This window comes from Stegostoma tigrinum, chromosome 3 (assembly GCF_030684315.1).
Source record: "Stegostoma tigrinum isolate sSteTig4 chromosome 3, sSteTig4.hap1, whole genome shotgun sequence".
Classification (NCBI taxonomy): Eukaryota; Metazoa; Chordata; class Chondrichthyes; order Orectolobiformes; family Stegostomatidae; genus Stegostoma; species Stegostoma tigrinum.
This window is the reverse complement of record NC_081356.1, coordinates 105,152,390-105,167,538: the sequence shown is the minus strand read 5'-3', so window position 1 is coordinate 105,167,538 and position 15,149 is coordinate 105,152,390. Positions and strand designations below refer to the sequence as shown.

Sequence of the window (15,149 nt, the reverse complement as noted above, 5' to 3'; positions counted from 1 at the left end):
TGATTATTCCACGTTCCTGCCCTTTTGCAGAATTCCTAAGACTCAGGATGTTCTGAAAGAAGAAATTCTCCTGTTTCTGTCTAAATGGGTGACCCCTTATTTTTAAGCAGCAGCCCCTAATCTCGACTCTCCCAAAGGGAAATTATCCTTTCTACATCAATCCTGTCAAGGATCCTCAGGATCTGATAATGTTTCAATTAAGTTGTCCCCTATTTCTCTAACTCTAGAAGACACAAGCCCAGCCTAGTCAGCCTTTCCTCATATGATGTAATTGGCAAGTCAATTGCAGTAACCATCTCTGAACTGCTTACAATGGCACAGTATTAATGTCATTGGTCTAGTAATTCAGAACCCCAGGCTAATGTTCAGGCAACACAGAGTCAAATCCCACCATTGAAGTTAGAGCAAAGTGAATTCAATAACAAAACTGGAATCAAAAGTTAATTTAATGACGACTGTGCAACCACCATCGAATATTGTTAAAAACCACTCTGATTCACCAATGTAGGAAAGGAAATTTGCTATCCTTACCTGGTCTGAATTAAACGTAACTCCAATGTGATTGACTCTTAATGGCCCTGGGGGCAATATATGTGCTGGCCTAGTTGGTGATGCCACATCCCATAAATCAATTAAAAAAATGGGAAACCAGTACTTTGCACAGTATTCCAGATGTGGTCTCATTAATGTTCTGCATGAATGAAGCATGATCTCCCCAGTTTTTTATGCAATTCCACTTTCAATAAATGATAACATTTTACTAGAGTTCCAAATTACTTGCTGCGTCCACATGTTAACTCTTGTGACTCATGCACTGGGACATCGAGAACCCTCTGCATCATGAAGCTCTGCAAATTCTCACCATTTAAACACTTGCTTATTTATTATTCTTCCTGCCAAAATGCAGATTTACAAATTTCCCACATGACACTCAATTTGCCGGATCTTTGTCCGCTCACTTAATATATTGGTATCATCTCATAGCCTCTTTATGTCTTCTTTTGGCCTTTATCTTTTAACAATAACTTCATGTTTTGCTGTTGTTTTGAATTACACAACTTTTACGTTTGAATTGTGGAAATATGTCCCTCAATAGGTGAGATCTTTTCAAACAGATAAACATTTACCAACTATATTTAGAGTTAATATGATGGTTTCAGTTGATGACCCAAACACACTTTAGTTATAAAGACTGACTGAAGATGTTACAGCTGATGTCCTTGACGACAGGAAGCTAGGAGGTTTTGTGATTGAAATTTTTAAAATAATTAGTGGTCTGGACAGAGTAAGGATAGAGAAAAACAGCAGGCCAAGCAGCATCTTAGGAGCACAAAAGCTTTTTGTGCTCCTAAGATGCTGCTTGGCCTGCTGTGTTGATCCAGCTTCACACTTTGTTGTCTTGGATTCTCCAGCAACTGCAGCTCCCATTATCTCTGAAGGATAGAGAAAATGTTGCTGTTCAAACAGATTAAGTGATTTGCAAAAGAAATAAATTTATATGTGAAACAAAACCTTTTCACGCTGCAAGTGATACACTGGAATCCATTGCCTGGAAGTGGGTTCAATTGCAGCATTCAAGTGGAACATCAGATGATCACTTAACCAGAAATAATGTGCAGGGCTAAGGGGAAATACTAGAAGGCTGACATGAGTCAAGGTCTTCCTTCTCTGCACTTTCACTGTGGCTGTAATGCTACATACTGCAGTCTGTTCTTTGACCCTGATGTACTTTTGTATGGTATAATTTGCCTGGATAGCATGCAAAACAATACTTTTCACTTGTCACTTACACATGACAATAACAAAATAAATCAAGTTATTCAGAGAGCAGGTACAAACATGACAGGAAGAAGGCCTGCATTGTAACAATTGTACACTGAGGGCTGTAAAGTAAATTTATCACTTTGAGTTGGACTGAAGTATTAAGGGTAAACCTGTAAAAAGTAAAAAATTGTTCAAAGGAGTATTTGGTGTAGCATCAAATCAGTGAGATTCCTAGAAGACAAAAGCTCTACGCTTATGTATTTTAGAATTTATGAAAAACAAATGGGTTAAACACATCAAGCTAGCCCAAAATATTTACACAAATGCAGGAAAAGTGATACTTCAGCAGCAGTGAGAACCATACAACTGTTCTTCCCAAAACCACAAGAAACTGCAGAGAGACGTGAATACAACCCAGTCCATTCTGAGGAAGGGTCACTGGGCCCGAAATGTTAACTCTGTTTTCTACTCCACAGATGCTGCCAGACCTGCTGATCTTTTCCAGCAACTTTGTTTTTGTTCCTGATTTACAACATTCACAGTTCTTTTGGTTTTTAGATAACATTGTGGAATCAGTTCAAGAATATTTTCATCATACAGTGGTTTTATGATTATGTGCTGCAGAAAAATTTTTGACAAGCACTTTGAATTTATCCATTTTATAACAGCTGCAAAGATGGAAATCCATCCTTTATCTGTCATTCTCTTTCCCATTAGGCCTGTTGTCTTATTTATTAATATTAATTACTGTAGTTGGAATCAACAGAAAAGCTATTTGTCAGATGTATTGTTTATGCATCCCCTAACAAAAAAAGCACTAACAATTTCATCGTTGCTTTGCTTTGTAAAATGTGAATGTCAGGTTAACTCACCTTAGATGCTTCCATAATTATTTTGTTAATCTTTTCTTTATCCAACCCTTCCATTCCAGCTTTGTTGTCATTGAGAGCCATTCTGGAAAGAATGCCACCATCACTGAGACCAGAGTTATCTGTGGTTTCTTTTGCAGTATGTTCCATATTTATGCCTTTTTCCAATTTATTAACACCTTTATCCCTTCTTATTATTTAGCTCAGTCCTAAATAAATGAAAACAGAAGAATGGTTTGATTGATCGGGAAAAAATTCACACAACAGATTTCAGGAGTGTAAGTAAACGAATGACTTTCAAAGACATCCTTAACAAGTTTATTTTTTAATGCAGTTACAACATAAATATGTACTTTCATAATTATTTTTCCGTGACAGAAATGACGGATTTAAAGATTTTCAAGTTAGCAGTGATGTTCAAACAAAGTTTATAGACAAAACGTGACCTGCATGCTTCTCTGGTCTATCCCAGAAATCTTCCTTCCTCTTTGAAATTGCATGCAAAGCCTTCAAGCTGTTTTACATTTCCAGATGTATCACGCTTTTTGGGGGGTCAAAGAAAACTCACTACCAGCAGCCGTTACTTGTCCTTCAACTCCACTAGTTTTATGGCTGGGATCAATCCTCACTCTCATTCATTTTCTTTTCTCAAAATGACCAATTCATTTTACTGAACTGAAGTCATTATTATTGTCTGAGTTTCTGGGATGATATCAGAAATAGACATGTAACAGTACAAATTACAATTTATCTCTTCCCACCAGAATTTATTTTTATTTCAAAAAGCCCGGTGCATTTAGTTAAAGCAATAAGCTTAGACGATAAAACAGTTAATTTATGTGTTTTTACAGGCTGTTGTATCCCTGATGAACTACAGCTTGCCAATTAGCATTTAAATAATGCAACAAAGTACCAAGAGATAAGAGTATTACTAATAAGGTTTGGGGCTATATCACACCACTGATTCAGTGAATAAACAGGTGGAGGTAGGACTTCATTATACTTTCGCTAGGAAAGCTCTTGTAGTGCGGTAGTAGTATCCCTATGCCCAGGGAATCTGGGTCAAGTCCCACCTGCTCTAGGGGTGTGTCATAAAATCTCTGAACAGACTGACTACAAAATATGTATGATATAGCTAGGATACAAAATTCTCAAACATCCTCTCTGGATGATGTAAATTACAATGATTGTAACAGTTGCTGAGAGAAATGGACCATTACACAGCCAGAACTACATTGTCACAGTCAAATACTCTGGCAAATTGCTGATGCCAAAAGCATGCTCACCAAAGCATCTGTAACATTATGGTCATGGCACCTGTACTTTTCATCAGGCTGTTAGTACTAACTACTTCATAAGATAATGGAAATTTGTTATGGTGATAACCGTCCATAAATTATACAATTATGCTGGGAAGAATGCCGAGGAAGGCACTAAATACTACTACTTCAATATACAATCTGGCTCTTGGTTTCTCCAGATTCAGGCCAAACAGGTTCCGGAGCAGGAAGCAGCACTTTGGCAACCCAGTTATCAAAAAACAACTTCCAGGCATCCGGCAAGAACGTAAAATGCAGAGAATCTTGTTCATAAATATGCTTTTGAACAAAGTTTGACACAATGGACAACATTACCTCATCTCTCAGCTCAACTTTCCAAATGATCTAATTTGATGGATTTCAATTTTCCCAGATACACCGTTAATGTCATAGTAGGAGAAATCTCCAAATAGGTTTGTACAATGTCACCATTTCCGCAGTTTAGTTGTAGTCTGTGTAAGTAACTGACGTTAATCACATTTCAATATCAGAATGGGATTGCTCAATTTGTTAGTATTACTATTGCCCTACCTAACAGCAATGTGGTAGACAATGACACAATATGGATGATGAATTCAGCTCACCACCACTTTCTCAAAGGCAATTAGGGATGGGCAATAAATGCTGGCCTCGCCATTGATGCCCACAAACAAATTAAAAACAATTTGGGCACCTCTTAAGTAAGCAGAGATGGTCCAGAGATATTTTAACTCCTACAGTTAATTCTGCAGAACCCCTTGGAAAATTAGAGCTATTTCTATCCTTTTAAATAGAGACCAACACCAGGAACAAGATATAATTTCTTGTGTCCAGCAAAAGCAGGACAAATCAAATCTGACCAATTACTACCTCATTGGTTTTCTCTGAATCCACATGCAAAGTAAGAGAAGGTTTCATGGTAGTGCTAACAAGCAGTGCTTAATCCACAATGACCTACTTATTGGTACTCAGTTTGAAGTCAAACATAGAGGAATTGAATTATGTGGGTGAGGTGATATTTACTGCTCTTTACATCAGGGTAGTGTCAAGAAACCTTCATATATTGAAATTAATGGAATTTGAGGAAACTTCTCCACTCAAAGGAGTTCTCACACAGTGGAAGATGGTTGTGGTCCTTGGAGATCAATCATGTCAGCCTCAGGGCATCACTGTAGGAGTTTGTCAGCCCAAACACCTTCATCTGCTCCATCACTAATTGAAAGAAGGGGGTGTTCACTGGTGGTTGCAAAGTGTTCAAAACTACTCACAACTCCTCAGACAGCAAAGCAGTCATACCCATGTGCAACAAGGCATGGACAACATTCATGCTTTGACTGCAAAGTAATAATTTGCGATTTGCACCACTATTGCCAGAGAATTACCATCCCTAACCAGAGAGAACCTAACTCTGTTCCCTTCAAATTCAAGTTTTTTTTGTCACTGAATTTCCCACAACACCCTGTAAGTTACCATTCATCAAAACCTTAAATGAACCTCATAATATAATGTGGCTCAAGGCAGGTCAATAGCTGGATATTTTGTGAGAAGTAACACCTATACCATAACCTCTCTATGGCCTACAAGATGAATCAGGAGTGTGATGGAATACTCTTTATTTTTCTGAATGCGTGTAGCGCCAATGACACTCAAGAAATTCAGCATCAGTCAAGCCAAAACACTGGTTTGATTGGCACCCTACCCACCAATGTACGCATTCAAACTCATCACTACCAATGCAATGTGGCTGATCCAATACATGTATTGCATTAACTCAGTAAAACATTCTTGGCAAAACCTTCCAAAATCTGCGTCCCTACTATCTAGAAAGATGAGTATGCAACCACCTGCAAAGTTCCCTCCTAATCACACACCATCCTGACTTGGTGATAAAGCATCAATCCCCAATCATCACTGGGACAAAATACTGAAATTTCTTACAATCAATATCAACAGCATACCCATACCAATGCACAACACTGTTCAAGAATAGTTCACCACCAACTTCTATGGATAATTCTGAACAGGTAGTAAATGTCAGCAAAACAACTTAAACTGCTGAAAGAAAACCAAGATCATTGGAAAGAAAAGGCAATGGACAAAACATTTCAAAGGAAAACTATCACTTTGAAATAATAAATGTATACTGTTACCAGGGCATTAGACTGGCAGCACCAAATATGAATCACATGTGTAAAAGACATGGCGTCGTCTATAGACTTCTCCTGAGATTGATCAGACATAGATATTGTACAAAAACAAAATTGCTGGAAAAGCTAAGCAGGTTTGGCAGCATCTGTGAAGGAAAAAACAGAGTTAACATTTCAGATCTGGTGACCCTTCGTCTATTGAGGAAGGGTCACTGGACCCGAAACGTTAACTGTGTTTTTTTCCTTCACAGATGCTGCTAAACCTGCTTAGCTTTTCCAGTAACTTTGTTTTTGCTCCTGATTTACAGCATCCGCAGCTCTTTCGGTTTTTTAAAATAGATATTGTACAATCTGGAATCTATCCATCTAGTACACTGAACTGAAGTCAGCCACAGAGTAACAGACGACAAGTAACCACAACAAAGCAATAAGGACATGAATTACCTTCTACACTTTATCTATTTAACTTATTTGTACAACAAAAATGGAAAAAAGGCTTGAGAAATACATGAATAATGCAGGGCCTTTTGCCACCATTGCCTATGTTGAAAAGTACAAAGGCAGGCTCCTCCCTGGTGGAACTGTGACAATCAACTGTCTTTGTGCCTGCAGTGAGCAGCAAGCCTTGCAGACTTTCATTGGAAGATCCTGTCACACAGGTTAGCTTAGCCAAGGGCACGGACATTCAAACATAATTCAGAATAGGCTGTTACAAATATCAGTTAACCCAACACAGAAGGATTGCTGACAAGGTCATAAATCTCTCTCAGGATTTATAGTTAGAAATCTCTGATAACTCAAGCTTGATTCTGTGGTAGTTACATGCCCCACCCCAATCCAGATCTCCCTTAAAACTAAGATAACAAAGTGTGAAGCTGGATGAACACAGCAGGCTCTCTCCCTTAAAACTGCTATTTTAAGGAAATAAAAGATTATATTTTCAAAGATAATGGAACCTTTCTGACCATGCACTGATCATAAAGAGGAGAGAAAAGCAGAGGAGTAACAGCAGATATAATCAAGAAATAATGGAAGAGACAGAATACCTGGGAGCAAGATGGGAACTGTGATAAGAATGGCAGCAGGAATCAAAGATGGGAGCAGTCACATGGTCAGAGATAACGGGAACTGCAGATGCTGGAAAATTCAAGATAACAAAGTGTGGAGCTGGATGAACACAGCAGGCCAAACAGCATCTCAGAAGCACAACAGCTGACGTTTCGGGCCTAGACCCTTCATCAGAAAGGGTCTAGGCCCGAAACGTCAGCTTTTGTGCTCTTGAGATGCTGCTTGGCCTGCTGTGTTCATCCAGCTCCACACTTTGTTATCTAGCACTCACATGGCGTCCTTTTTTTGCTTAATTAACTTTTGTGCCAGTATGTCTTCCATTTTGTTTCGAATTCCCTACTATTGTATAATGCAATGCAGCTCACTGAATTGTACATTAGATTTCTGTAACAATCTATTTCAAAGATGGCCTTCCATAATAAGACTTATTTTGAAACAAGCAATATTTTATATAATTTTGAAAAGGAAATTATCACACAATCTCTCTATTCTTTAACGACGAGCTGCTGTGGAATGTAAAACCTGACTGTTTATTAACTAGGACAGAAAAACCTGGCAAGTAGCCATTACTATATTTGCACAGAAACTCAATGTCAGCTCCACATTTTCTTTTTGCCAGAATATCTTCCCTATGGCCCCTCTCCAAATTTATATTAGGCCAATTTTGCTCCTCCCTAGCAAATTAAAGGTAAAAAGTAAAGTTGCCTTTAATCCTACTGGATCATGGGGTTGATGTCTTGTTAGACAGAGATGACTGGAGGAAGTTTACCCTGAGGGTCAGCACGGCTCAAGCAAGGGGACAGGTTGAGAAGGAGAGTCTTTCATGGTAACCTCAGCCAGCATGAGAGTTGAACCCACACTGTTGGCATCATTTTGCCCAATGCAAAGCAGCTGTCCAGCCAGCCTAAGCTAACCAACTCTATGTCATAATTTGTTCATCTTAATTGGACATCCTGATCTAAAAGCGTACAAACTCCAATTATCCACCCTATCCATGCCTCTCATAATTTTATGTTAAATGCTACAGTTAATTGGCCATGTGAGATATGATTCATGTTCCTGCAAGATCAAAACTGAATATGAAATATATTAGGCACTTCAGCATCTCAGGGCAAGATGCCTACTGTTATACTTTCCTACGAAAATTATCAATTAACAATACAGTGATCCACTATCACATGTTCACTTTCCTGACTGGTAAACATCTGTCTTTTGTCAGAGCAGAGGAAGGACAGCAAAATGGTACTCAATACTTCCTGAAAAAAAGAGGAAGGATATCATTTTTTAAAAATTAGAACTAATTACTCCTAGCCACTTTTACACATTTCACAGTGACTTGGAGCAACTTATCTACCATTGAAATAGAAATAGTAAGAGTGACGGGACAAATATGTGTCAACACACGCCTTTCTTTCCCCAAAGCTTATTACAGGAGAGGCTAGCTCAATAAGTAGGAATTGACATCACTTTGACATCTACTAATTATAATTAGATTTCCTTCAGAGAATGAGTGTGAGCCATCTCAGAAATACACTCAGTCACAGCAATGGAAAAAAACTGCAATGAGTCCATTACGTTTTCAAACAACGTTAGGTTAATTGCAGGGACTTGTCACACATGTGGTCACGTGTAAAGTTCTGGGATTAAGTTGCCTGCAAAATTAGATTAAGATCAAACATTCTTGAGTTGTTGACCACAACACTCTCATTCACAAGGACACAGAGTGAAATGCATGAATAAGACCAAAGAACAATTATATTCTGAATTTATAATGAAGAAAGCATAGGTTTCAAATTGGGTTCTTTCCAAGTGAGTACCTGAAGCTATTTAAAAATAATGTTCCTTGTTCTGTGACTAGTGCAATGCAAAAGCCAGGTATAGTAACCCTTTATCCTCCACCCAATGTGCAGATAGCATCCAACCCAGATATCTTTGCAGCATCCTTCAACACAGGTGACGTCCCAGAGGACTGGAGGATTGCTAATGTGTCCCCTTGTTTAAGAAGGGTGGCAGGGATAATCCAGGTAATAATCGACCGGTGAGCCTGAATGTCAGTGGTAGGGAAGCTGCTGGAAAAGATACTGAGGGATAGGATCTATTCCCGTTTGGAAGAAAATGGGCTTATCAGTGATAGACAACATGGTTTTGTGCAGTGAAGGTCATGTCCTACCAACTTAATAGAAGTGTTTGAGGACGTGGCAAAATTGATTGACGAGGGAAAGGCTATAGATGTCATATACATGGACTTCTGGTAAGGTGTTTGGTAAGGTTCCCCATGGCAGGCTGACGGAGAAAGTGAAGTCGCATGGGGTTCAGGGTGTGTGCTAGCTAGATGGTTAAAAAAACTGGCCAGGCAACAGGAGACAGAGAGTAGTAGTGGAAGGGGGTTTCTCAAATTGGTGACCTGTAACCAGTGGAGTTCCACAGGAATCTGTGCTGGGACCACTGTTGTTTGTGACATTCGTAAATGATTTAGAGGAAGGTATAGGTGGTCTGATTAGCAAGTTTGCAGACAACACAAAGATTGGTGGAGTAGCAGATAGTGAAGGAGACTGTCAGAGATTACAGCAGAATATAGATAGATTGGAGAGCTGGGCAGATAAATGGCTGATAGCGTTCAATCCGGGCAAATGCGAGGTGATGCATTTTGGAAGATCTAATTCAACAGCAAACTATACAGTAAATGGAAAAGTCCTGGGGAAAATTGATGTACAGAGAGATCTCGGTGTTCAGGTCCATTGTTCCCTGCAAGTGGCAATGCAGGTCACTAGAGTGGTCTAAAAGGCATACGGCATGCTTTCCTTCATCGGACAGGGTATTGCGTACAAGAGTTGGCAGGTCATGTTACAGTTGTATACAACTTTGGTTTGGCCACATTTAGAGTACTACATACAGTTCTGGTCGCCACATTACCAAAAGGATGTGGATGCTTTGGAGAAGGTGCAGAGGAGGTTCACCAGGATGTTGCCTGGTATGGAGGGCGCTAGCCATGAAGAAAGGATGAGTAGATTAGGATTATTTTCATTAGAAAGATGGAGATTGAGGGGGGACCTGATTGAGGTCTACAAAATCATGAGGGGTGTAGACAAGGTGGATAGCAAGAAGCTTTTTCCCCAGAGTGGGGGACTCAATTACTAGGGGTCGTGAGTTCAAAGTGAGAGGAGGAAAGTTTATGGGAGATATGCATGGAAAGTTCTTTACGCAGAGGGTGGTGGGTGCCTGGAACGTGTTGCCAGCGGAGGTGGTAGACACAGGCACGATTGTGTCTTTTAAGATGTATCTGGGCAGGTACATGGATGGGCAGGGAGCAAAGGGACACACACCCTTAGAAAATAGACAACAGGTTTAAACAGAGGATCTCAATCGGTGCAGGCTTGGAGGGCTGAAGGGCCTGTTCCTGTGCTGTAATTTTCTTTGTTCTTGGTTTTTATTGTGAGTGTCAGAATCTCTCAGTGCTCATAGATAATTTCCATAGAATGGTGTAACAATGAGTGTTTTGCTCTGAGATGGTGACGTGCCTTGTATATTTCATAATCAATTCTGGTGTTGCACAAACATAAATCATACCTCACATGGCCATTTAAGTTAATAAAATGTGAGGCTGGATGAACACAGCAGGCCCAGCAGCATCTCAGGAGCACAAAAGCTGACGTTTCGGGCCTAGACCCTTCATCAGATGAAGGGTCTAGGCCCAAAACGTCAGCTTTTGTGCTCCCGAGAAGCTGCTGGGCCTGCTGTGTTCATCCAGCCACACATTTTATTATCTTGGATTCTCCAGCATCTGCAGTTCCCATTATCACTGGCCATTTAAGTGCAGCATTTGCTAAGTACATAAGACTATGATAGGCATGGATAGGGAAGATAATGGGAGTATATTTCCCAGGGTAGAAATGTCAAATACTAAGAAGTACAGTTTAAAAGCAAAAAGGGAATGTATAAAGGATGTGGGTAACGTCAGTTTATTTTATGCCAGAGTGTGGTAGGTGCCAGGAACATGTGGCCAGGAGAAACGGTAGAATCAAATATATGATAGCAACAATTATGAGGTATTTAGACAGACATGAAGAGGCAGGGAATAGAAGGACATGGACCATATGCAGGCAGATGAGATTAGTTTCAAATGTCGTTGTGGTCAGCACAGACATAGTGAGCTATAGAGCTTGTTCCTGTGCTGAGCCTGTTTTTCTGATTTAATCTGATAAATTTGCCATGCAATACCTTTACATTTTTGCACTGCGAATCAGTTTTTTATATTAGGTTATTTGTTAAATTATTGTGATGCCCCTTCCCCCTATCTATCACTTTAGATTTCTGTATTTAAATCGTTGTTATTGACAACTTGGAGACATGAACTAATGTGGGGAGTGTATCAAGATACCAAAGTGTGAAGCTGGATGAACACAGCAGGCCAAGCAGCATCTTAGGAGCACAAAAGCTGACGTTTTGGGCCTAGACCCTTCAGAGAGCCCTCTGATGAAGGGTCTAGGCTCAAAACATCAGCTTTTGTGCTCCTAAGATGCTGCTTGGCCTGCTGTGCTCATCCAGCTTCACACTTTGTTATCTTGGATTCTCCAGGATCTGCAGCTCCCATTATCTCTGTGGATGTATCAACACTGTTTACAGATACATTTGATAAATAAGGAAACTTCTTTAGTTGTCAATAACTCTACATTTTACTAAATTGTCCAATGAGGCTGACAAAATTAGTAAAGGGACATTGGAATATATAGATCTAGACTTTTCTGGAGGGAAGTATCTCACACCACCTATCAGTATCTATTCCCTATCTTTATGCTTGAAAATGTTTTGCCCAAGTTGGATGGGCTAAAGGGCACCTGGAAGCCTACTGAATAATAGGCTGTTAGTCCTAGCTCCCTTACTTGAATGACTGAGGAAGAAATAGGAGAAATAAACAATAAAATTGTTAAATGAGGCACAAAAAGAGAAATACGAAAAAACAAATCAAAAAGAGAAAAAGACCGAGAGGAAAAATAAAGAATTTAAGATTTTTCAATTCATTATTTGCAAAATGAGACTGCTCTTTTTCTGAGCCAGAGAGGTAGAGAAGAATTGCAGGAACATAATTTCATCACCAAAAACATTCTTACGCCATTGAATTCTGACCCTAACTTTCTGCAATAAAGTTTAACTTACAAATAATATGCAGACACATCAAATTCAGGAAACTTGGGGAAGTTGAGCCATTATTTTCATGGGCCAAGGCAGAGCAACAGAAAATATCTAAGAACTTGTGTAGATTTCTAATTCACATGGTATCTCCTCATTATGCTACTATAACGCACACATGAATGACAGCATGTGTATTAACTCTTTCGCCTTAATTCTGGCAGTAATACTTGGTCCATCTAATATTCCAAAGATCTGTAAAATCTGAAAGTAATTCATTGACTATAAGTTATGGAAGGGTTTATATAAATGCAAAGAAACACAGAAAAGGTTGGAGATACTCAGCAGGCCCGACAGCGGAGAAACACGTAATGAGCTATTTTGAAGAAGAGTGATATCAGACTTGTAACATTAACTCCTTTTTTTGTCTCCACAGATGCTGCCAGGCCTGCTGAGTTTCTTCAGTATTGTCAGGGCTTGTTTCAGATTTCCAACATCTGTAGCATTTTGCTTTTCCATAAACACTAAACTTTCTTCAGCCAGGGTGGACTCATGGGGAATTTTGCATTTATAAATATAACAACATTGCATAACATATTGCGGAATCCAGTCAATACGCAAGATAAAATATGACTCAGTAAAGTCACAGTACGTATCAGGTTTGAATACCCTGGAATAATCCTGACAAAGACTCCCTCACATCTCATCGCAGTGTACTTTGATATGTTGGAAACACTGGTCCATAACTGGGTGAAGCGTTTATGCACAAAATTCTGCTTCATGACCAGGAAATCGGTTACAAGGCAGATCTGTCTCAAGGACATCAGTTGTGGTTGTGGTTTCCAGCCTAATGCCAGCTGGGGGAACAATGTTCCCCTGCCACTTTTATCAATCATAAGGGCGACTGGAATAAACTACACAGACTGTCTACAAACCAAACAGGATCGTCGGAAATAGTGTTAAGAGACATTACCCGGGCTGTCACTAGTGACAATCAATCGCTCACTTCCCCATTGCTCTCTCCGCCAGCTTCATCAACTGGTTCCGGCGCGGACGTCACGTCCTGGTAACCCGTGTGTCACTCCCCAGCAACGTAACGTCACCGAGAAACATACCCGGAAGTGCTGAGGCAGTGTGTTGAGGGTTCTGCTCTTGTGGGTGCACGACGTGGTGACTGTATATTTCAGCCTGATAGGCACAAATACATCGATTCTGCTTATGCCACCTGAAACTGTGTGTTCTCTTTATTCTTTTCAAATTCTCTTTTTTTTTCATTTTACATTCGTATCCCTATCTAACCGACCGTGTACATTTGTCAACCTCTAAGTATGTTTTCCATACTCCCTCCTTAACCACTACTGAACTGATGCAGCACTATTACTGGAATAGTATTATCACAATGTGGCACGATCGTGTGAGTAATGTCAAATAGTAATTTATAAGAATAGCAATGTAAAAGTGAAGGCAAATATTGAAGAAGAATTCAATTCAATCCCACCACCTTAACACTATATTTGCCCTTGTCTTGCTGTGAGCAATGTCACGGGAGATCAGCTAGCAGAGATTAGAAAAGGGTGTGGCAATTTGTGTCAAACTGGTTTGGTCAGTGGAATGACGTGATGATCATGTTACTGATGGAACGGTCGTCAAACATTCTTCTTGCTAAACAGCCTCCTCAAACCCTGTACTCTGTAGTCATCCTGTTTCCACCAGCTCAGTAATTTACATTCTCCAGCACATTCGGTTCCAAATGGTTGACCTTACCCAGATGGAGAATAAACTTGAAACCAGTAGAAAAATACAATGTCAGTTTTATTTGTCCATGGGATGTGATAATAGCTAGGCCAATGTTTATTGCCCATCCATAATTACACTAGAGAAGCTGGTAGTGAGCTGCCTTGTAACTCTGCCCCCAAACCCCACCTCTTCCTCCGTTACATTGATGACAGTATCGGCGCCGCCTCTTGCTCCCCAGAGGAGCTCACACAGTTCATCCACTTCACCAACACCTTTCACCCCAACCTCAAGTTCACCTGGGCCAACTCCAACACACCCCTCACCTTCCTGGACCTCTCCATCTCCATCTCAGGCAACCAGCTTGTAACTGATGTCCATTTCAAGCCCACCGACTCCCACAGCTACCTAGAATACAACTCTTCCCACCCACCCTCCTGCAAAAATTCCATCCCCTATTCCCAATTCCTCCGCCGCATCTGCGCTCAGAATGAGGCATTCCACTCCCGCACATCCCAGATGTCCAAGCTCTTCAAGGACCGCAACTTTCCCCCCACAGTGGTCGAGAACGCCCTTGACCGTGTCTCCCGCATTTCCTGCAACACATCCCTCACACCCCGCCCCCGCCACAAGCACCCTAAGAGGAGCCCCCTCGTTCTCACACACCACCCCACCAACCTCCGGATACAACGCATCATCCACCGACACTTCCGCCATCTACAATCCGACTCCACCACCCAAGACATTTTTCCATCCCCAGCCTTGTCTGCCTTCCAGAGAGACCACTCTCTCCATGACTCCCTTGTTCACTCCACACTGCCCTCCAACCCCACCACACCCGGCACCTTCCCCTGCAACGGCAGGAAGTGCTACACTTGCCCCCACACCTCCTCCCTCACGCCCATCCCAGGCCCCAAGATGACTTTCCATATTAAGCAGAGGTTCACCTGCACATCTGCCAATGTGGTATACTGTATCCATTGTACCCGGTGTGGCTTCCTCTACATTGGGGAAACCAAGCGGAGGCTTGGGGACCGCTTTGCAGAACACCTCCGCTCGGTTCGCAATAAACAACTGCACCTCCCAGTCGCGAACCATTTTAACTTCCCCTCCCATTCTTGAGATGACATGTCCATCATGGG

At 40.7% G+C, this 15,149-nt stretch overlaps 1 protein-coding gene across 2 annotated transcripts in view; it reads right to left on the bottom strand.

Moving 5' to 3' along the window:
- Positions 1-13,343, bottom strand: part of polk (polymerase (DNA directed) kappa) — a 78,656-nt gene extending 65,313 nt beyond the window's left edge. For both annotated transcript variants that reach the window (XM_048527920.2, XM_048527919.2), the window contains exons 1-2: positions 13,247-13,343; positions 2,637-2,842 (exon numbers count right to left, since the gene is read on the bottom strand). In XM_048527920.2, the coding sequence (XP_048383877.1) occupies positions 2,637-2,783 (147 nt within the window). In that variant the 5' untranslated portion in view covers positions 2,784-2,842; positions 13,247-13,343. The remainder of the gene's footprint in view (positions 1-2,636; positions 2,843-13,246) is intronic.
- Positions 13,344-15,149: the final 1,806 nt, after the last annotated feature.